At 41.0% G+C, this 23,460-nt stretch overlaps 1 protein-coding gene across 5 annotated transcripts in view; it reads left to right on the top strand.

Annotated features, from left to right (window-relative positions):
• Window positions 1–23,460, top strand: part of FBXO25 (F-box protein 25) — a 76,751-nt gene that overhangs the window by 6,929 nt on the left and 46,362 nt on the right. For 4 of the 5 annotated variants that reach the window (XM_054023635.1, XM_054023637.1, XM_054023634.1 and 1 more), the window contains exons 3-4: window positions 19,681–19,784; window positions 20,865–20,914. In XM_054023635.1, the coding sequence (XP_053879610.1) occupies window positions 19,681–19,784; window positions 20,865–20,914 (154 nt within the window). Of the gene's footprint in view, window positions 1–19,680; window positions 19,785–20,864; window positions 20,915–23,460 lie in introns of those variants that run through there. The other variant, XM_054023638.1, reaches the window with a different exon arrangement.

The raw sequence follows: 23,460 nt of genomic DNA, 5'->3' as shown, positions 1-23,460 counted from the left end.
CCTGAGGAAAGGGAGCAGATAGTGTTCAAGTTGTTAGTTCATTGAGAACTGCAATTAATGTACAAATGAGAACAGTATGTTAATTGATTTGGGTGTGGAAAAAATTAACTGAAAAGAGAATTTATTAGCAAACATGGAAAACCTTGCGTATATTTGCACCCGGTGCTCTAAAAATGCCTCAACTGGTCATGTGCAAAATGCAATCCTAAATTGCTGAGTGACCAAAGAGCGAGTGATGTGCCCGTCTCTTTTAAACCTGTCTTGAGACTTGCTTACATCTCAGACCTTGCTGCTTTCTACATACCATCCTTCTATCTGTGCTTATCTATCACAGACCTTTCTGGTTTTTCAGACAGTTTGCTAACATGAGTGTGAAAGGCTCCTTTTCTGTAGTTGCTCTTGTTGTCTGGAACAGTATTCAGTTATCCTTTCATCTTATCGACTCTTGCCTTCAGATATCTTCTGAAACAGATCCTTTCTCCTTTGCCTGTATCCCTTAAATAATAGTTGCAGTTGAAAAATGGAAACAGGAGGCTTAACTCAAGCATTTTGTGGAAGACACTATATATGACGTTACGTAATACTTGTAGAGAATATCTTTGTGTTAACTTAATGGAAGTTTCCTGGAATTGTACGTATGATATGAATTATATCTTTGTGTTCTTGTAAGCAAACATTTAAATTGTCAAGGACTTTATTCTGCTTGTATCTTCATATCTCATATTTGTTTCCAGTGTTGACTAAAAAAAAATCCTTAATTTCTTTTTTTGTACTTACGTCTCCTCTTCACAATTAGGAAATGGTCCAGCTTGATCTCTTAAAAGTCTATTGATCTTGAAATCCTATAGCTTTCTTTTCAAAGGAACTAATCTGCTGCTATTTAAAAGATTTTTTTCCTTAAGTATCTGTTAATCTTAACATGAAACTAGATATATTTGTAGAAGGATGATTGTAAGTTTTTAAAGTTCTAGACAGATGCAGTGGAGCACTCATACCCTTCCAAGTGATTGCATATGAAATACTTAGAGTTACTGTGGACTTTGCATCTGTCCTGTAATAATTTGTTGAATTCCCTTTAAACTTGAATGTCCATCTATAGAATTCCATTTTCACTGTTAAACACCATATATGTAGTTATTTATGCAACATGAAACAATACATCCAATTTTGCTTGCTGATTCTACAATAGCACTTTAAGCTCCTTTGAAACAAACAAAAAAAACCCACCAAATACAGAAATTGAAGGACAACTAATCCCATCAACCCCTCTTTTTACTTTTGAAAATGGAATGTAACACTAAATGAGGAAGAATAAAGCTTGATTAAATGTGGGACAGTTAATTCCAGCTAATAGAAGTAGCATGTTGTAAGTGGTCCTTGAGTAGCAGTATATTTTACTGCATCCGTGAATGTGTTAAAAGAACAGGAGTACTTGTGGCACCTTAGAGACTAACAAATTTATTAGAGCATAAGCTTTTGTGGACTACAGCCCACTTCTTCGGATGTGTTGTGTGCTTTCTTTATAAAGGGACTACTGTGCTTAGTGGTCTGACTGTTCCCTTGCAGTCTGTGAAAGTGGGTAGACAAGAGCTAAACTCATTTTACACAGATTTCTAACAAGTCTATTCTCCAAAAGTGGATTTACCCCCCCCAAAAAAAAAAAATTGCAGTAATGCTAATGATAGTACTTGGATGTTTGCTGGCATTGGGGAACATCACTTTCAAATGAGAACTTTTGTTGGCTTTTATATATAAAATTCAAACAGTCTTTCAAAGACAGTTACTATGTAATGGTAATGGATTATTTCCTTAGGTTTAAATTGCAATATAAGGTAATTGTGATGCTATTTCCCTCTCTCTAAAATCCCATCATTGGGAGAGGAATGGAAGTGAATGGGTTGAGTGACGTTGCTTAACTTGCTTTGTGAAGTTTGAGAAAGTGTATTAGGTTTATTCATTTTTCACGTTCAGTTCAGTTTTGTTTATTATATAGAGAGAGCTTGAATTTAACTGACTGAAAATTGTTGTACTGTTTACTGTTGCTGGTATTCTTGTTATATTTGAGGTAAGGGGTAGATGTAGGCATTGATACTTTTGATTCAGAGTTTTTTAATGCCCCTGAGGAAGTTAAACACAATGCTTTTTTATTATAAAAATTTATGAACGAATAAGTTTCTTTACTTCTGACTGCCAGAAGCTAGGGCTTGACAATAAAGGATGGATCACTCAATAATTACCCTGTTCTGTTCATTCCCTCTGAATTATCTGGCACCAGCCACTGTCAGAAGACAGGATACTGGGCTAGATGGACCATTGGTATGATCCAGGAGGCCATCCTTCTGTTCTTAATTTGGGGAAAATATTCAGTTTTGTCTTTTATTTGATCCTGTCTTTGTAAATAATTTGGGACACTTTTGGCACTTATTCATAATCTTCAATTAAAGGAGAATAATTATCTAATGGTTAGAGCATGGGGTTCTCTTGGAAACTGAGGGACTGGTCAGTGGCTCGGTTAAACATCTCTTGCCTCAGGTAATTCAGTTGTAAACTGGCTAAAAACCAGTACCTAATGAAAACTATAGTCTGGAGCAAACAGCCATTTAACTGTAAATAAACAGCATTATGCAGAAACAATTTGAGTTGTTTCCTAAACCCTTAAGTTGTTGGATATAATTTAAATACATTTATGGAAACTGGGATGGAAAAATAGAGACTCCAATTTTGAAGCCCTTTTGCTGGTTGGTGTGAGTAAGGGGCGTAAAATTGTACCCATCATGTCCAAGACACTGAAGTATTTAGAAACGAGTGTGCTGATGGAGGCAATACCACTTTAGTTTGATGAACAGGGTACTACTGTTAAGGATGGAAATTAGGCTTGGTCTACACTAAACCCCCAAATCGAACTAAGGTACGCAACTTCAGCTACATGAATAATGTAGCTGAAGTCGACATACCTTAGTTCGAACTTACCGCCGTCCAGACGCGGCAGGCAGGCTCCCCCGTCGACTCCGCGTACTCCTCGCGGCGAGCAGGATTACCGGAGTCGACGGGGAGCACTTCTGAGTTCGATTTATCGCGTCCAGACTAGACGCGATAAATCGAACCCAGAAGTTCGATTGCCTGCCGCCGAACCAGCGCGGTAAGTATAGACAAGCCCTTAGTGACAAAACTTTTTTCTGTAAAATAATAGTGAAAATCACAGAAATACTCTTCCGCCTGACTGACTGCTATAGTTGCCACAGGGTTTACATAAGACCAAATGCAGGCACTCTTTACTAAAATCTGGTCCATACTGTGAAAAGTCTGAAGTTCCAGTTTAGATGATCTTCTCGGCCAAAGTTTCAACTTTCTAGGGAAGTTTCTCTTCATACAGCCAGGAGTGAAACGTCCCTGCCACATGACTGGAATATCCACAGAAAGAAATGCTCACCTATTCTATCCTAAAGCCTATTAATCTTGGAGCCCAGAGTCATACAGTGCAGAGATTAATTTTCTAGCAGTGAAGAAATTGCAGGGAACCATTCAAGCACTTCTTCTACAGTTGATGCAGGTGACTGTCTTTCATGGGGATAGTCTTTCAGATTGTGCTTTGCTGTCTTTCCTCAGAAAACACTATTGTAGGTTGGAAAGACTTCATTCTGAGAAAGAAATGACTAGGCGCATGTTTTGCTTAGCAGCCAGAATGAGGCACCTTGAGCTTATAAAATGCACTTAAACATTAGATATAAAACTAGCTGTTGGCTGAACATTGACATATCTCTTGCAGTTTGTCTCTGCAAATTCCTCCTAAAGGCATATCATTCCCTTGAGAATATTTTTTTTTTTCCTGGAAGAGGAATTTTGGAGAAAACCATGCAGTCCTGTGAACAGTGCAGAATGGCTGAAAAGTGGGAGCTGTGTGTGAATATCTCCCAGATAGAACTTTACTTTACCACTACATTGAGTGCAACTCTTACATATGTCTTACAGGTAAAAAAAAAAAAAAAAAAAAGGGCTGGTATGTTTTAAGTCAGTAGAGATGGGCTAATAAAGAAAGGGTTTCCTCCTTTGTTACTTAGAGCCTGTGATAAATGAAGGGGGAGTGGAGGGGAGAGCTCCCTTTTATGGACACCTAGCCAGCCAGTTAGCTACAAAAATCTGTTAGTAGCTATTCTCTACTTGCTTTACTTGTAAAGGGTTAAAAAAAAATCATAGGTAAAAGGAAGAGAGTGGGCACCTGACCAAACGAGCTAATGGGAGGGCTTGAAGTTTTTAAAATTGGGAAAGAACTTTCCCTTTATCTGTCTATTTGTTGTTCTCTGGAGAGAGGGGACAAAGCAGAAACAGGGCTGAATCTATGCTGTAAAAAGCTGTAAACCAGGTATGAAAATCACCAGATCATACCTAGAACTACTCAATTTGAACCCCCCAGATATGTAAGTAGCTCAGGAAATGTCTAGAAAGACGTGAATAGGTTTCTCTCTTTTATTTCTGTAAGGCTTATGGACTTCTCTGTGCTAACCTCCAAATGCTTTTGTTTTGCTTGTAACCATTAAGCTGGACCTCAAGAAAACCATTCTTGATAGTTGATTATTATATTTGCTCTTTTAAAATCTAGAAATAGCCTAAGTTCCAGATGTATTTTCTTTCTTTTTGTTTTTAATAACATTTACCTTTTTTAAGAACAAGATTGTTTTTTTTTTGTGTGTGTGTCCTAAGGGGTTTGTGCATATGTTGTTTAATTAGCTGGTGGCAACAGCTGATTTCCATTGTTTTCTTTCTCAACCCTTCCCTGGATTGGGGGTGAAAGGGCTTGAGGGTACCCCACAGGGAGGAATTCCCAAGTGCGCCTTCCTGGGTCCAAAGGGGTTTTTTTTTTTTTTTTTTTTTTGCTCTTGGGTGGTGGCAGCATCTACCCATCCAAGGTCAGAGAGAAGCAGTGACCTTGGGAGTTTAATACCAGCCTGGAGTGGCCAGTATTAATTTTTAGAATCCTTGTGGGCCCCCACCTTCTGCACTCAAAGTGTCAGAGTGGGGAATCAGCCTTGACAAAGCATCTTACCGGTTAGGCCATTTAAAAAAAAAAAAAAAAAGCATTGGTTTTTGCTCTGCAGGAAATAGTTTGCCATTAGTTAGGTGTTTTGTCAACAAAAGAAGGGCTGTGGTATTAGAGAGGCATCTGTAGATTTGGTCCTAGTCTCAGTTAATACTACAGGGGCATGAAATAAATTTGCTGTAACAAGCACTCTCTCTTTGTGAGGTATCTCTAGTCTGTGTGTTGCAGTTAACATACCATTCTCTCATATTGTGTTCAGTTGCAGCTAACAAGCTCTTAGTGGGTTTTGGTTCACTCACTTACAGACCATTTGCTGGTTGTCACTGTGTGCTGAAAGAAGCATGTTTCACTAGTGGAGTGATTTATGTGGTTTTGGATGGTCCTGTCAAGTATTTCTAATGTTTAAATTACTTCTTAACACGGCTTTACGCAAAGTCCTTATGAGAGCACTGTTACTATATTATGACTCTGTGAAGGAAGCCCATCGTCTGGCATTTTTATATGCTACACTATTTGTAGGTTTATGGGCTCCCCACTTTACCAAGAAATTCATTTGTACTTTCTACTTAAAATTTGAAGAAGTAAAATTTTCAGAAGCACAGGGGTTTGTCTGCCAGAGCACATTGCAGGATTAGAGTCCAAAATCTCGTTTTCTGTTTAAATTGGACTCTTAGCTCTTCTCTAACAGAAGTATTAGAGCATAAGCTTTCGTGGGTGAATGCCCACTTCATCAGAGGCAAGTAATGGGCTCCAATACTTCTGTTAGTCTTAAAGGTGCCACAGGACCCTCTGTTGCTTTTTACAGATTCAGACTAACACGGCTACCCCTCTGATACTTAGTTCAGCTCTGAAAGTCTAAAAGAGTCTGTTTCTGTGACTTGAATTTCTGCAGGGCAAAAGCTAAACATAGTTTTTGCTGAATAGGACAATATTTCTGGTGTGAAAAAGATCTTCCTCTTAAAGCTTTTGGTACCCTGAGTTATGTCACTTTGATAAAAAGTAGTTTAACGCTCAATCCTGGATTTAACTAGTATCAACAAATAGCCATGGATTGATGTAATTTAATGTTTGCCATTTAATGCCTAGGCATGGGTTGTTTTCAAATGCGCTTTTACTTGCGCAGGTGATTTACAACATCTAGGCTATTGCTGACATTTCTTAAATCTACACTGACAATGAAAAATAGATTCATATGGCAAACTCAGCTGTTTTAATAAAAGTGAATACTCATGAGTGGTATAAGGCTTGTATACACTTTTTCTATCAAAGAATGATGCTGGGGAAATAAAAGCAATTTTACTTATTATTGAGCTTCAGTGTCCTATAGCTTTAGCGATTCTGCTTATCTACACAAGGTTGGCTGCCTTCACAGTGAAGACAATCTTAGTTATCAGTGTTTTGAAAAGTAAAGACTCATGCTTATCTTTATGTCTTTGTATGGTTAGCGTTGCAGTTTCCTCTAGTTATCTTCCGACCTGGAAAGCAAAGCCTTACTTTAAGAAACTGCATTGACTTTATGCTGTGCTATGGAGTTTTTTCCAAGCTTTTAAAAAAAAAAAAGTTTTTAATGTACAGGTGAGTAGTTTTTTTCTTTGTTTTAAATAAATGTGATAAAAAGAGGAATGGGAGCAGGAAGGACTCTAATTTTTTGCTTCTCAAGAATATTTTAAGTATATAAAACCATTGCAAAACAGCATGATCACAGCATCTAATATAGTTCTACAGATAATCTTCTTGGGTCACCCTCTGGACTATATATACACGTCATTTAAAGTTGTGACAAATTTGGGGAATCTGTTTATGTAGAACTTGTGAATTGTGGTGGTAGTTATGAAGATGTTGTACTATTAAATGCCTCTATGCTGATGTGAAATACACCATTTGGTGACAGCTGTAGCATGTCTCTCCCAGACTACATACAGTGATGGATTGTTAGTCTTGTAATGGTCACCTAGTCAGGTGGAAGCACTTTGGCACAATGGGTTGGCTGAAGCCCAGGAGAACCAGTTCAACTGTGTCTCTCTGCAGGGGGTTGGAGAAGTGGAAAGAAGAAAATTCCCAGCAATTACAACAAAGGAACCAGGTGCTGTTGGTGGGACATATAAACTCAAGAGATTAATTGAGACAGGAAACTTTGGGCAGGAGATGGGAAGAAATTGGCATGCTTTTGTGGGAGGGTTGTGTGTGTTTGCGGAACCAGTCAAGGCAGAGAAAGCTAGCCAACCTAGGAATGCACCATGATTTTGAAGAGACCCATGAGCTGCAGGAGAAGGATCCCAGACACTGCAGAAAGCTCTGGCCAAGCCCAAAGAAATCTTCAGAATGGCAAGGAACCTGAAGTAGGGAAAAGCACACAGGTGTGGTCATTGTTGTTGTTTTTTTGTTTGTTTGTTTTTGTTTTTTTAAATATAGATCTATATATTTCTTGTGCTACATAAGTGAAGAGTGATGATATTTGATAATCTTGTACAAAGTCTGTCTCTCTGTTTGCTTTCAATATTTTGTACCCCTAAGAGTTGAACTGCAAACAGAAGGTTCCCAGCTTTAGTGAGATTCTGAGGAACACTCAGAAACTGCTGCAGGAGGCAATGGGAAGACATCACTAGTTGCAGGGCCTTAGGCAATTGGACTGCAGGATTTCCACTACAAAAAGTAGTGTCGGACATGAGGTCTGCTACCTGGAGTGCGTGCCTAGAGGCGCAAAGCCTGGGACAGTGCCTAAGCTCTGCCTAACACCATCAAGCTAGGGGCAGATGGGATTCAGGATTGGATCTCCTCACAGCAGTCTGGCAAGTGTCCAGCTGGAGGAGCTCAGCCAAATCAGTGACAGGTATTAAATTTTTATCAATAAGGCAGATATTTTATTAAATCTGTTTATTTGTAAATGCCTTTACTCCCTTACTTGTATAACTTAAACTAAGGGGTTTTTTATTTGTGTTTTGACATTAATGTATAATATTACATTTCCAGTTTCTTGTCTTGAATGACTGGCTGAAACAGTCTCATGTGGTTTACTGTTCAATATTATTGGCTGTAAAATCAGTGGGTAATTAAATAAATCAGGCAATAAAATCTGCCCTTGGTCAGAATTGCTGCTTTTAAAGTTATCTGATCTGTATCGCGTCTCTCATTTGATCACTCTCCAAGAAGGATTTACTACCTTAAAAGGTAAAAACAACTACTGTTTTTTCTTAAGCAGTAGTTGTGTAAAAACTACCCTTCAGTCAGAAATTTCCCTTCTGCAAAATAACTCTCTAAATCTTTGTTTTGGGAGAATTGTATCACTGTCTTGCTAAGTTTTCTGTATCTTAGACATAATTGTAACACCTTTGCTTTAAAATAAATCACAATTTAGCACAATAGATATGTTGTAATTTGTGTTAAAATGTATTCAAGTAGTGGATGAAGCACTTAGATCAAGGCATAAAAATGTGCATTGTGTTACAAACCTCATTACTTTGCATTAGCATTTTATTCTTTGCATTTAGCAGAGCAGATACAGTATTGTCATGGATCAAACACTGGCAGGGCTGGTATAGCTGAAGGGGTACAAGTTCTCTAGTGTGGACGCAGTTACACAGGTATAAAGGGGTTTATACCAGAAAAGTTTTTATTCCCACAAGGAAAGGGAAATAAGCAATAGTGGGGTAAGACATCTTAATATCGATGTACCTGTGTCCACACTGGAGGGGTTGTACCACTGTAACTGTGCAACTTTGGGGCTAGGGGTTTGTCCCCAGGAGAGAGTTGCACTGCTCTAACTTACGGTATTAATTGAAACCAATAAAGGTATAGATGTAATTGTTTTGTAAAAAATCACACCCCTGATTGACCTAGTTTTACTCGTGCATAACCTGTTTAGAGACCAGGCCTCAGTCCTGGTCTACCCAGGAAAGTTGTTTTTCGGTATGAACTAAGGTGTGATTTTAAACAGATAAAGTTCTCCCAGTATCACACGCACACACCCCTCCATTGTGGATGTTCTTATTCTAGTATAAGGGTGTTTACACAGTGGTGGGATATGCTGATAAAACTTTCCCAAGTAGCGAAGGTCTGAGTGCCTCAGAGCAGAGACCATATCTTCTGTGTATTTACAGAGCTGAGCCTATGGTCAGTGCTTAACAAGGAATAATTAATAAGCTGCATCTCTTACTCTGGCCATAGATGCATGTACAGACTCTGGAATGTTGCACAACTGTACACAGTTGTTGCATGATCATGCAATGAAACAACTTGTAATATAGATAGGAGAAGGCCTGTTAAGTCCCCTCTGGTCCATCTACCAGGGCTAGCACAGGTTTGGCCCCCACAGGAAATTTTCTAGGGGTTTGTAGCAACCCTTCCGCTTAGCTGTTCACAACCTTTTTTCTCTTTCTCCTCCCTTTTGTTGGTCTTTTAGTTCTTACTTTAAACTTAAATTATCCCACAGTGTAAGTTATTATTTCTGGTCATTTCATTTCTGGGTAAGGAAGGAGAAAAATTAACCCAAACAATTTGATACATTGGTACTTTTTGTCAGGTGTGTTTTCCTTGGGTGGGGCTGACTTTGGATTGATTTGTATACTTCCTCTGTTGATTTGCATATGTGAATGTTAGGGGGGTTGGTTTGGTTCGGGTAGGGAGAGTTGGTTGGGGAGAGGAAAGCAGTTGCATATTTATTCCTTCTGGATCCAGTATGCTCAAGTTACATGTCAGAAGACAGTTTCTCTCTCTGCTGATTCTGCAAACTCCATCTGAGAGCTGAGACTCCAGCTGGGCTTTTACTGCCTCTCAAACAAGAATATAGCTGTTGATTCTGTCAATGCTGTGTGAGACAAAATCGAAGGCACCTTCTGCCCACCACCTGTCACCAATCCTCCTCACTCTGCTTAGACCCCTTTTCTTCCTTCACCCATCTCAATAACTATGGTTCCATATGCTCTTGTGCCCAACTTTTGGTCCACGACTGTTTTTGTGCTTCAATTCAGGCTCTCCAGGGAGGGATATTGTCTTAGTATTTGTTTAATAAAGTGTTGGGCACATTTCTGGCACTCTGTTATTCTTAACAGCTTCAGGCCTGATAGGAGTAAAAATTTGTTTGTGTCATTGTAGTCAGCCAATATGACTCAGTGACATATAGGGAGTGGAGATGGTGAGTAAGAAGAGCCTGTTTTTACATAGTCACTTTTCTGATCACAGTTTAAAGGTGACTGTGAGAATCTGTGTTAGCTGACTTTGGGTTTTTTAAGCTTCTCAACTTTGTTATCTTAATAACAATTACCTGCCAGAGAGACAGGGGACGGATAACAATTCCTAGTCCATACAGCTGACGTTCCTGCCAGTGCAATTGTGTGTAAGCAAACTATATGTTTAAAATCAACAGACTTGCACACTTAGACACAGGGCCGGCTTTAGGCCAATTCCCCCGAATCGGACCCCGTGCCTAAGAGGGCCCTGCGCCCAGTGGCAGGGCCGCCCAGAGTGGGGGGCAAGTGGCAGAGAATCCCTTCCCTGGCTAGAGGCACCTTTTTAATTTTTACTCACCTGGCAGCGCCCTGGGTCTTTGGCGGCACTTTGGCGGCAGGTCCTTCAGTGCCGCCGAAGACCCGGAGCGAGTGAAGGACCCGCTGCCAAAGACTAGGAGCGCCACCCGGTGAGTACAAACCCCACGTGTTTTTTTACGTGTGTTGTTTTTTTTAGTCATCCCTGTCGGGGCCCCGTCAAAACTGTTGGAATCGGGCCCCACACTTCCTAAAGCCGGCCCTGCTTAGACATCAGGGTGTTTGGGATTAATCTAGGACTCTGATCTAGAGTTTGACGTGGATCAAGACTGTGGATGAGATTTGGATTTAGCGGACTCTTTCTTCAGTTTTTGTTGTTGTTTTCCCCCACTTCCCATCCCCACCCAGACCCTTTGGTTGTGGGCCAGTTTTGGAGGCAGGCATATTCTTCAGCCTTTGTTTTAAGAACTGTTAATTACTGACAGTTAATGATCACTACTCTCTCTGGACTGAGACATCCCCCTGGTTAGAGCATATCCCAGGAGGGTCAGAAGCTGATACTTCTTGAGGCCTTTAGGGAAATTCAAGAGACTGATTAGTTGATCCTTTATTGAGATGTCTGTCTCAGTAGCTAGGGCCCTGGTTTATGACCCATATCGTTTGACAGCACTGTTGCCTACAGAATTTTGTAGCCATTTAGTAGCTGGGTCAGGCTACGTATCAGAAAGAAAACCCCGTTTCCCTGTGGCTTTAATGCTGGATTAACAGCACAACTCTGCTGTGTAATCAGTCAATGGTGGTTTTGTTACTAAACCTGAGAGATTCTTGGGCTGATTAGAGATGCTGTGATTGTGACTTGCAGGGAAATTCAAGGACAGTCTCACTGGTGATGCAGGAAGTAAGAAGGGCCATGAGAGCAGCTAGTGTGAGGAGGCTGTGGCAGCAGGCATGGAGACAGCCCTGACCCAAAAGGAGGAAATGAAAAAGGCAGAGTTTTATCTTCAGAAATGATTCAGAGTGATAGATGATGAAAGTGGATGTCACACATTGTACACAGAGCCTGAAACAAATCTAATGGGAGACTGGGAAGGTTAGAGAAGGGAAATGCTAGAAAGTAGGGGCCAGTGCACATGAAAAACACTGCACTATTTTAGTGTCTGTTAGAGTGGATGGAAATCTTTCCATTTATTTCAGATCAGATTAGGCCCACTTTGAGAACATTCTCACTGGCCCTTGTGGATCCAGAGTTGTTTTTCCCATCTCCTGAATGTTCTTTTGACTGACAAGTCACTGGGTTTCCATTGGCCACTCATATCTACCTATATTTGCAATATTTTAAGCATATTAAGGGGCATGTACTTGATTTGGGGGTCACTTTGTGAGGGTGCTTATCATTTGTGTTCTTATGGAGAGGTTGGTGCTCTGGGTGCTTCATTAGATTAGTATGAGCAAGGAGCTCATTAACTGAAGATACACGGGTTTGATTATTGGATCTTAGTTGGTTATGGGTAGGATAGAGGGGCTTTAGCAGAGTGATTGAGGCCACTCAAGACAGTGTACGACCCTAGGCGAAACTTCGGTGTGCCACTCTGCATCCTACACCCTAGAACAGAGGTTCTCAGCCAAGAGGACAAGGACTTTCTATGGGGGTGCAGTGAGCCTTCTGATGGTTCAATGGTTATGGCAGAAGTGGAGGGCCCACGCACCAGGTCGCAGTGCCACTCACTCAGGTTTGGCCTGGCCACCACCTCATGATGGGAGGACGGCTGGGTGAAATTTGAGTGGGTGGCATTGCAACCTGGTGCATGTGGTCATAGGACCACTCAGGTTTGGCCCTGCTGCCCTAGGCAGAATCTGCTGCTTTGTTACCTGCACACATTAGGGCACCCCACCTTTTCCCAGACCGTAGGGCTTCAGGCCTAACCCAGTTAATTTAGGCACCCCCACCTTTTCCCAATTTGTAGGGCTCCAGGTGAAAAGCATCTACTCTTACCCAATTCGTAGGGCTCAGGGTGTAACTAACCTGGACAATTTACTCACAACCTTTCCCAATACCTAGGGCTCCGGTTGTATACTGCTTCTGCAGGCGTGCAGGACCTTTTACCAGTGAAAGAGCCTTACACACTAATATCCTTAACCTCTATTAACAATCACCAAAAAACAGAATGCACATGCTATACGTACACTGCTCACCACTCCCAATAAGGCAGATGAACTTTTCTTGATGACCAGTCAGGATCAGGTCCATCTGGGGGACTCCAGTTTCTGCACAGTGTCATTGGCAGAGTGCTGAGGTCTGGCAGCTCTGGTCTTTGGGGTTGTGTCCTGGAGTTGGTGCCAAAGAACTTCCCTTTTGGACCCCAGTTTATATAGTGAAATTTGAATCCTTTTTAGTTATACTTTAAGCAATCCTTATACTAAAATTTTATTAACCAATCCCAACATAGTGTCACACAATTCTTTAACCAGTCCTACCCCACCACCTTAATTAATTTACACCTAGCAAAATTAATTATGTAACGGAGAGAAAGAATTAAAGAACCAGACAGAGATCTTACAGATAAAAAATAGGAAAGTGGGGACCATAATGACAAAACAATAAAGAAATGAGGATTTCACAGCTACAGCTATTGATAAGTGATTTCTTGAGAGATAGAATGCTATCAAACTAAGTTTTCTTTAACCATCTTAAGATCTGTTTCTTTCTTTATCTGGCGATAGTGGGTGCCATTAGGACGGGGTCTCCTTCTAAACAGCCGGATATTCCATTGTTTTTACATAATTTAGATGGAATGTGAGGATGTGACTTCCTGCTTCTTAGCTAATGGCTGCTGCTTGGCTGTCTTTTAATCTGGCTGCAGACGAAGGCCTTCAGCTTTAGGCCTTACAATATGGCTGCAGACAAAGGCCTTATCCTTACAGCCTAGGCAGCTGCTTTGTTTGCCTATAGAGTGGCCCCTGCCCAGGACTGGAATAGAAGGGAGTGTTTCAGGGGAGGACTGAAGGGCACTGACAGAGCAGTGTATGACCTGACTGTAACAACAGAGGGTTCTTTCCAACAAGGCTTTGGAGCGGATGCCAGAGCGCGGAGCAGTGGAGCACAGGTTTTTTGCCTGGAGCTGGAGCGGAGCCGGAGCAAAGCTCCAAAGCCCTGCTTTCCAAAGTGTACTTCCTACTCCCCCCACATTTCCAAAGATGCTGGAAACTTCCACTCTCATTTCTACCTACTCTGCTCACACTTGCCTCAGAGCCAGATGCCTCCCTCTCCATTTAATTCTAATTCTCTTGTCATCCCTGGGCATTTCTGACATCCACCCCTTAAGAAAACAACTTCTTCTCTTGACTTCCTTTCCTATGGCTTGACCCTATTTTCTCTGCCCTTTGCTCCCTGTTCTCACCACCTACTGCATGAGGTGGACATGCGTCTTTGCTAGTAATTTGTGTAACTCTCTCAAATATGCCATGGTCTATCCCTTCCTTGACATGCTTCTCTTCTGCCCATCCCCCATGCTTAGCCTTCTAGTTGACTCTTACCAAAGTGCTTGAGATACTCTTGCCCTGGTCTTTTTTTTTTTTTTTTTTTTTTTTTAGTTACAGTTAATTTAGAATTCAACGTCTATGAATACATCAAATTATTTCTTATTGTACAGTACCTTGTATTTGTGAACACTGACAAAATAAGTATTTAATGCCACTTTTGCTTCATTCATCGCTAAAAAGGTAAATTGTGGCCAGATGCTTCACACAATTAATATTAACAAGGGGAAAGAACAGAGGGCAGAATCGGGAAGGTACAAGAGGTCTGTCCCGGATGATAGAGTGGAAGTACACTTACAATATTTGTGGATCACACCACTCTGGGAGGGGTTGCAAGCACTTTGGAGGACAGAATTAAAAGTCAAAATTACCTTGATAAACTGGAGAATTGGCCTAAAATCAGTAGGATAAAATTCAATAAAGGAAAGTGCAAAATACTACACTTAGATAGGAAAATCAAATGCACAAAACCAGATTGGGAATAACTGGCGGGGCAGCAGCACTGTAGAAAAGGATCTGGGAATTAAGGTGAATCACAAATTGAATATGAGTCAACAATGCAATGCTGTTGTGAAAAAGGGAAATGTAATTCTGGGGATGTATTATCAGGGCAGTCATATGTAAGACATGGGAGGTAATTGTCCCACTTTACTGTGCACTGGTAAGGCCTCATGGAGTATTATGTCCAATTCTGGGCACCACGCTTTAAGAAAGATGTGGACAAATTTGAGAGAGTCCAGAATAGAGCAACAAAAGTAGGAGGTTGGAAAACATGACTTATGAGGAAAGATTGAAAGAACTGGGCATGTTTAGTCCAAAGGAAAGAAGGCTCGGGTGAGCTAAGTCTTCACATATGTAAAAAGTTGTTGTAAAGAGGACAGTGATCAGTTGTTCTCCATGTCCACCAATGATAGAACAAGAATTGGCTTTGTTTGCAGCAAGGGAGACTTAAGCTGTATATTAAGATTTAGGCTGTATATTAGGAAAAACTTTTTACGTATAAGGATAGTTAAGCTTAAGCACTGAAACAGGCTACTTAGGGAGGTTGGGGAATCCCAATCATTAGACGTTTTAAAGAAGAGATTAGACAAGCATCTGTCAGGGATGGTCTATGTATACTTGGTCCTGCCTCAGTGCAGGGGGGTGGACTAGATGACCTCTTGAGTTTCCTCCCATCCCTACATTGCTGTGATTATATGCCTGAATTTTATCTGCCATCATATGGCCCATTTTTCTAGCTTTCCGAGGTCCCTCTGATGATCATGTCTTTTCTGGCCTTGACTAACCTAAATAATTTTATGTCATTTGCAAATTTTGCTACTTGAATGCACACCTCCTCTTCAGGATCATTAATAATAAAATCTTAAGTTGCCCCACTGTTTATCTTTTGCCATGCTACAAATTGGCCATTTATTTCTATTTTTTGTCTTCTTTTTCTTAACTCCTCTTTAATTCACACAGTGCTTTACCTTCCACTCCACGACTTAGTTTCCTTAATAGTCATGTGGGGGACTTTGCCAAAGGCTTTTTGAAAGTCCAGATAACCTATATTGACTTGTTCTCCCTTTAATTACTATTTTGCTGACATGTTAGAAGAATTTGAATAGAACTGCAATAGAGTAGATAGTAATGTAATCACAAGGTGATCTATTATCCTTGCCATACTCCACTTCACTCCAAACCCACCTTGCAGTTTATTACCCATTGCATCACTGCTAAATGCAGACTGTAAATGTGTTGGGGCAGGTTCCCTTGTCCTTTTTGTCTCTGTTCAGAGTTTAGCATAGCTTTAGTCTCTTTAAAAATAACAGAATAATCTGAATTTCAATCTCCTCTACAAACCATTGTTTTCTCCCTTACCTTTGCCCCTGCATTTTTCTCTTCCTTGGCTGTTGTTTAACTTTGGTAAAGCATTTTGAAATACACCTCTACCCCGATATAACGCAGTCCTCGGGAGCCAAAAAATTTAACGCGTTATAGGTGAAACCATGTTATAGCGAACTTGATTTGATCCACCAGAGTGCGCAGCCCCGCCCCTTCCGGAGCACTGCTTTACCGTGTTATATTCGAATTCATGTTATATCGGGTCGTGTTATATCAGGGTAGAGGTGTACTTTTGTATCGAAGACACTAACGTTATGTTATATCATAATTATAGGAACTGCAGACCAGCTGTTTGAGGTGCACTGGCAAAGTTGTGTGGGGCTGAGGACTAGGGAAGCAGGTGGAGCTGCATGCAGATCAGGAATAAGGTGCTTTGACAGAGCTGTGTTGTAGAAAGGTCTGCACCATTTTTGCCTGGCTTTAGGGAGCATTATTTCTCCTTCTCTTACATAGGGTGACCAGATGTCCCGCTTTTATAGGGACAGTCCCGATTTTTGGGTCTTTTTCTTATATAGGCTCCTATTCCCCCCCCCCCCCCCATCTCTGTCCCGATTTTTCACACTTGCTGTCTGGTGACCCTACTCTTACATGAGAATCAAACTTCGGCCCAATCATCTGACGAGAATGCTAAATCTAGAGTAAAAAAAGACAAACATACGTGGTAGGAATTGAGCTGTGTCACAGTCGTACAATTAAGGTGGATTTTCTTCTCTCTTGAGAAGTGTTTGTCAATGAGGATATAATGGAGCCAAAGAACCAATGTCAAGTACTCTGCTGTGCTTGTGAGTGACAGGGCTGGATTCCAGAGAGAAGCTGGACTCTTAGGTAGAGCACTATTAACCTCTAAGAGCATGTTCCACAGGGGAAATTCAAGCCCAAGAAATCTTTTCTTCTGATTCTGCTGCTTGACTCCTTTGCTCAGGAATGTGCTCCCTGAAAGACAGGCCATTACTTCCTTATACCTCAGCTGAACTTTGAGCTGCTTGTTCAAGGTTGGAAGGGAATTAAACTAACATATAGCCAAGTCCACGTTGGCGGGTTTATGATGTATAATGTTTATACAATACAGATAACACAATATCATTAAAATCAGCTGTAGGTCATAAACCAGCTATAGACAATAAACTATCAACAACTTGTTCCTAGTGCTGGTGGTTATTAGTCCCCAGTGATGGCAACTGACAATATTGACTGCAAATCCTTTTAAAAAGAAGCCAACCCTGAAGAAATCCACTTGCCTCCATTTGAGCACTATGGCAGAACAATGTTTGTAAATACCATAGGAGTAGAACTGTATGGAGGACAGAAATTCTGTTTCGTGGAGAATTTCAAGTTTTTGAAATATGGCTTTATTCTCCATCAGAATGAAAACCCAAAACTTAGAAATTCTCCCTGAAGGAAAACTCAGAAAGAAATCATTTTGGGTTGATCAAAATGTTTTGTTTGGACAAGATTGAAAAGTTTTGGTTTTGACTTTTAAAATGCTTTGTTGAATTATAGTATATAAAGTAAAAAAATTCAAAATCAAAAAGTTGTTTCAAAACAAAAAATATCAAAATGTTTCATTCAGAAAGTGTCAAAACGGGACACTCTGACATTGTTGGAACTCGGTTTCCGTCCAAAAATAAATTCGGATGAAATTGGGTAAATTGGACAAAGCATTTAGATTCAAGGAACTGCGCATTCTGACAAAATCAATAATAATGCAGAAAAGGCTGAAAGGGTCAATAAATATGTCTCTTCTGTATTTGGGGGGGAGGGGGTAACTGATATCACTCTTTCCATTCCACTAGTATCTCAGCAGGACGTTAAACAGCAGCTACCAAAGTTAGACTTTTTAAATCAGCAAGTCTGATAACTTGTGTCCCAAGAGTTTTAAAAGAGCGGGCTGAGGAGCTTACTGGACCTTAAAGTTGCTTTCACTAAGTCTTGGAACATCAGGGAAGTTCCAGAAGACAGGAAGGAAGCTAATATTGTGCTAATGTTTAAAAAGGGTAAATAGGATGACCTGGGTAATTATAAGCCTGTCAGTATGACATCGATCCCAATCAAGATAATGAGGTGGCTGATGTCAGACTCAGTTAAGAAATAAAGGAGAATAATATAATTCATGCCAATCAGCATGGGTTTATGAAAAAACAGATTCTGTCAAACTAACTCATTACCTTTTTTTTTTTTTTTTTTTTTGATGATCTTACAAGCTTGGTTGATAAAGGAAATAGTGTGTTAATTGTAATATACTTCAATTTCTGTACGTCATTTGATTTGGTATCGCATGATATTGTGATTGAAAAAGCTAGAATGATATAAAATTAACTTGGCACACATTAAATGGATTAAAAACTGACTAACTCATAAGTGTCACAACGTAGTTTTAAATGGCGAATCATCTTTAAATGGTGTGGTGTTAAGGGTGTTGAGATTGGTTCTTTACTATATGCTGCTTAACATTTTTATTAATGACCTGGAAGAAAACATTAAATCATCATTGATAAAGTTTGCAGATGACTCAAATTGTGGGAGTGGCAAATAATGAAGATGACAGGTACCCTACACAGAGCAATCTGGATCACTTGGTAAGCTGGGTGCAATAAAACAATGTGTTTTAATATGGCTATAAGTAAATGCCTACATCTAGAAACAAAGAATGTAGGCCATGCATTCAGGACAGGGGACTCTATCCTGGGAAGGGAGCGACTCTGAAAAAGATTTGGAGGTCATGGTGGATAATCAGCTGAACATGAACTCCCAGTGCAATGCTATGGCTAATGCAATCATTGGATCCATAAATGGGTATCTCAAATAGGAGTAGAGAAGTTATTTTACCTCTCTGTTTAGCATTGGTACAACCACTGCTGGAATACTGTGTCCAGTTCAGGTATCCACAATTCAAGAAAGATGTTGATAAATTGGAGAGATTTCAAAGAAAAGCCACAAGAAAGATTAAAGGATTAGAAAACATGCTTTATAGCGATAGACCGAAGAAGCTCAATCTATGTAGCTTAACAAAGAGAATGAGAAGGGGTAACTTGATTACAGTTTATAAGTACCTACATGGGGAACAAATATTTAATAATGGGCTCTTCAGTCTAACAGAGAAAGGTATGACCTCATTTTAATGGCCGGAAGTTGAAACTAGACAAATTCAGACTGGATATGAGCTATACATTTTTAACAGTGAGAGTGAGTAATCATTGAAGCAATTTCCCAGGAGTCGTGAGGTGTTCTCCATCACAAACAATTTTTAAATCAAGACTGGATGCTCTATGAATTACTTTGGGAATTTCTATGGGCTGTGTTACACAGGAGGGCAAACTAGATGATCACAGTGGTCCTTTCTGGCCTTGGAATCTGAGAACCTTGATATACTGCAGTGGTTTCCAGACTGTAGTCCATCAGCCAGTGGTGATCTATGCACACACAATAGCAGTTTGAAGAAAGGTGTTTGATCATATAGTGCTGGCTCCTCATTAGTTCCACCTCCTAAATTACACTTTTTAAGGTTTTAAATATGTCCGTAATATGAATTTCCTATGGAAGCTATTATATATTTGAAACAAGGATACTACACAATTATGAAAATGAGAGAGGAGGTGCTGAACATGACAATTTCTCTGCTAAGGTCCCTGACATAATATTCTCTTTAAATTGTTAATTTCCAATTGGCAGAGTGAGGTGCAAGCCCTCTATAGTTAAATACTTATCATTAGACAGTTCTTTAGTTAAATGTGTGTTTTATTTCAGCATCTTAACTGATGATGATGAAGAAATCTACAGAACTGAAGATTGTGAATTTGCAGCCAAGAAAAGGAAAAAAGACCATTTTCGGAATAACACAAAATCACAATGTAAGACTAGATTGCTTTTAGTTCTAGTTTGGACGATGTTTTATAACTTTGAAGTACTTAAATATTTCTCTTTAAGCTTACTCATAAGGGCATAATTCGCTAATCCTTATTAGTACTACGTTTACAAAAACTCAGTATTAATAATGCATACATAAATGATACAGCTTTTCTAAACTACTCTATCATTATCAGTGAGCATAAGATCTTGATGATCCCATGAAATTACATTTGTGAATTGTGAAATCACTTTAATAATCAAAGTCTACTGACGCTGCTTTTATTTTCTTTTTCTGGGGGAATTTTACTTTAAACTGAGGTTCTTCTGAATACGTAAGCTTACTTTTTAGTTACTGCCTTTATAAGCATGTGCTAATCTTGTATGTAATTTTAATTCAAGTTGTCGGTAGTGAAACAGCTCTTGGAAAAATGAATTTTTATGGATTTCCCCCCCCCCCCCCCCTTTACTTTTAATCACAGCATCTAGGGTACTTAATGATTTTTAAAAAAACCTGGGGGATACAGTGATCCACAATCCTTAAAGACACAGAGCATGGAGGGACAGAAAGGGGCATACAGAACACTGGAGGGGGGGCACAAATTGTTTGGGGTTGAGGAACCCTGGGACAAAGACTATTCCTGGGGAGACAGCAGAGTATGTGCACAGAATGAGGGTGGGGCCCTGTGTAAAATATGAGATCATGTAATTAAAACTGTATCCTAAAATATACTCACAAGAGGGCAGAATATAGCTTGCTGGTGCCGCCTAAAATCTGGAGTTTCCTTACTTTTGAATGCTTGGCTTTGCAACCTAAATAATTTTCTTTTTGTTTAGTTTTTTTATATGTGTAATTTACTACATGGTATAAAATTTTTGTAAGTGCCTAAGTCACTTAGGTACTTTTGGAACTGTTTATCCATCAGCTGTTTCAAACTTTTGTAAGTAGCCTTCATCTTAATATCTTAAAAAAACCTCTCATTTGCAGAGTTTTATCAAGAATGATACATTTGTGTAACTTATGTAATAATTATTACCCAATGTGCTGAAAGTTAAAATTGTTACATTAATTTATTTGTTTTTAGGTTTTTATCGTGAAAAATGGATCTATGTTCACAAAGAAAGCACCAGAGAAGTAAGTGCTCTAAGCTGTCTTGCAGTCCTTATTTACTGCCTGATTACAAGTGGTGTTTAAGTACACATCTTAAGCTTTATCTTCACTGTATGTTAACCTCATGATCAACCCTGGGTCATCGTCCCCCCGGCCCTCCCAACACGGTATTCATTCAGACAGTCTTACAGTGGGGCAGCCATCACACTCGGAACAATAGGGCAGACCACAAGATAGCTTTTAACACGTTGCTACCACAAGGTCAGCATAGTTAAAACAAGGGTATCTGTAGCCAGGACCGGCTCCAGGGTTTTTGCCACCCCAAACGGCGGCAAAAAAGAAAAAAAAGCCGCGATTGCGATCAGCAGCAGCTCCACTGCCCCGCTTTCTTCTTCGGTGGCAATTTGGCGGCAGGTGCTTCCCTCCAAGAGGGACAGGGACCCGCCACCGAAGAGCCCAACGTGCCGCCCCAAGCACCTGCTTGCTCAGCTGGTACCTGGAGACGCCCTGTCTGTAGCTGCTCAACAATTGAGATACGATGGTCCTTCAATTAATTCCCATAAGCCCGTTGGGTACATATTCATGTGTTCTATCTTGCCATCTCCCTGAGCCCTGACCAGAAATGGTCTACCTTCACTTCCTTCTTCTCAAGAAAGTGCATAGTCCCACCCTGCTTGCGGTTTCCCCAGCTATCCTATCCCCAGTGTTTGAAACAGTGGCCCCTAAGAAGCATGTGTATTGGTATGCAGCCTCCTGGCCTTACAAACGCACCAGAATCTTCTTGGTGCAGCTTTGGACTGAAGTAAACCCACATCTTTAACTGTACAAAGAGGAATGTCAAACTGTACAAAAGGTATATCTGAGGAGCTGCAGGCTGATCACAGGATTGAGCAGACCAAACAGCAGTGCAGAGAGAGAATAAAGGGGCTCGAGGTGAGCTATTGGAAGACCAGGAAAAAGAATAAGAAGTGTGGTAGTGCCCCAGCAACATGTTCATTTTACAATGAAATGGACTGTGCTCTGAGCAGCCCTGTGAGGAGCACGTAGACCCGTTTCAGCCTGGACTCATTTGTGGAGCTAGGAGGCGTGTGGGTTCAGAATTTGGATGTCCATGGAGATGTGACCTAGCCCAGACAGCAAGGAGAGGGAAAGGCAGAGGAGGATGGCTCTAGCCTGGTCCACAAGTTTGTCTCCAATTCACAAGAGCTGTTCCCTTAAACATCCCGGGAAGAGCACAGTGTGTTAGAGGGTATCCACGCTGAAGAAGCAGGGGAGAAGTCGGCATCTTGTCTGATTGCCAACAGATCTGCAGCAGTCTGAAGTTGGCAGTTTACACAGTGCAATAGAAACGCACTTCTAAACCATTATTCGTTCTCACATCTGGGTGGTCTGTCTCTTAAGCGCCAGGGAAGCACCTTACTCAGTTCCATGAATGTGTGTTTCTTCATGTGAAAGTTCTGGGGTCATGGCTAGTCATCCCACGTTTCCGTCATAATGTGCTTGTGTTCCTACCCAGAAGCAATGGTCTGTGAAAGTTCTGGCCTCATGGCTAAGGCTACATTTTCGTCATGGGTATTTTTAGTAAGTCATGGACGGTGCTGACCCTGTTACAATAGTCCAGCACTAGAGAAGTCATGGTGTTGGGTGGAAGGGGGCCAGGCCACGCGATGCTGGGAGGGGAAGGTTAGTGGGGCTGGCAGGCTCCCTACCCGGCTCCACGTGTCCGTGCAGCTCCGAGGCAGTGGAGGGGACAGGAGGATCAGCGCACTGCTCCCACCACAAGCACTGGCTGCGCAGCTCGCAGCCAATAGGAGCTGCGGGGGCAGGTCCTGTGGGTGCGGGCAGCACGCGGAGCCCCCTGATCTCTCCGCCTAGGAGCTGCAGGGCCATGCCAGTGGGAGCTGGGGAGCCCCACCCCCACCCTCTGCCCCTAACCCTGAACCCCCTCCCACACACCCAAACTGCTGCTGCTGGCTGCTGCAGAAGTTACAGAAAGTCATGGATTCCATGACCTCTGTGACAGCCTCACAGCTTACTCATGACTAGTTATCCCATGTTTCCATCATCATGTGCTCCTACCAGCGTGTGCCTCTGCTCCTACCCCGAAGTAGGGGTTATCTGCCATTTAAAAACAGCATAGTCTTAGTCTATGCCTCCATGTCCACTTAGTCCTGTTCAATTGCTTTGATGCTACTTCTGGCTGCAAGCTGCTACCTCAATCTCCTCTAGCCCCAAAACAGCCTCTGAAGTCCCTGCCCTCATCTAACAGCTAGTGCAGAGACACAAAAACAAAACATCGCATCAATAAAAAGGAGTAGTTCTTGGCCCTGGTGATTAGGTAGCCAAACGGCACACTACTACATCAGCTTGGTTACTGCCAGTAAGTGAATTTTGTGGTCCTAGACTATTTCCTCCCACAATCCCAAGAGCGAACAGACAAGTTGTCCTACAGCACCCTGCAAATGTAAGCACAGAGTGACACAATTAATCTTAAGATACAAGCCAAGATAACTGTATTGCTTGTCACTGCCACATACAATGCCAGTACAGACATAGGATGTAACAGCAGT

The sequence above is a fragment of the Malaclemys terrapin genome, chromosome 3 (genome assembly GCF_027887155.1).
Source record: "Malaclemys terrapin pileata isolate rMalTer1 chromosome 3, rMalTer1.hap1, whole genome shotgun sequence".
Classification (NCBI taxonomy): Eukaryota; Metazoa; Chordata; order Testudines; family Emydidae; genus Malaclemys; species Malaclemys terrapin.
This window is presented reverse-complemented; position numbering and strand designations above follow the sequence as displayed.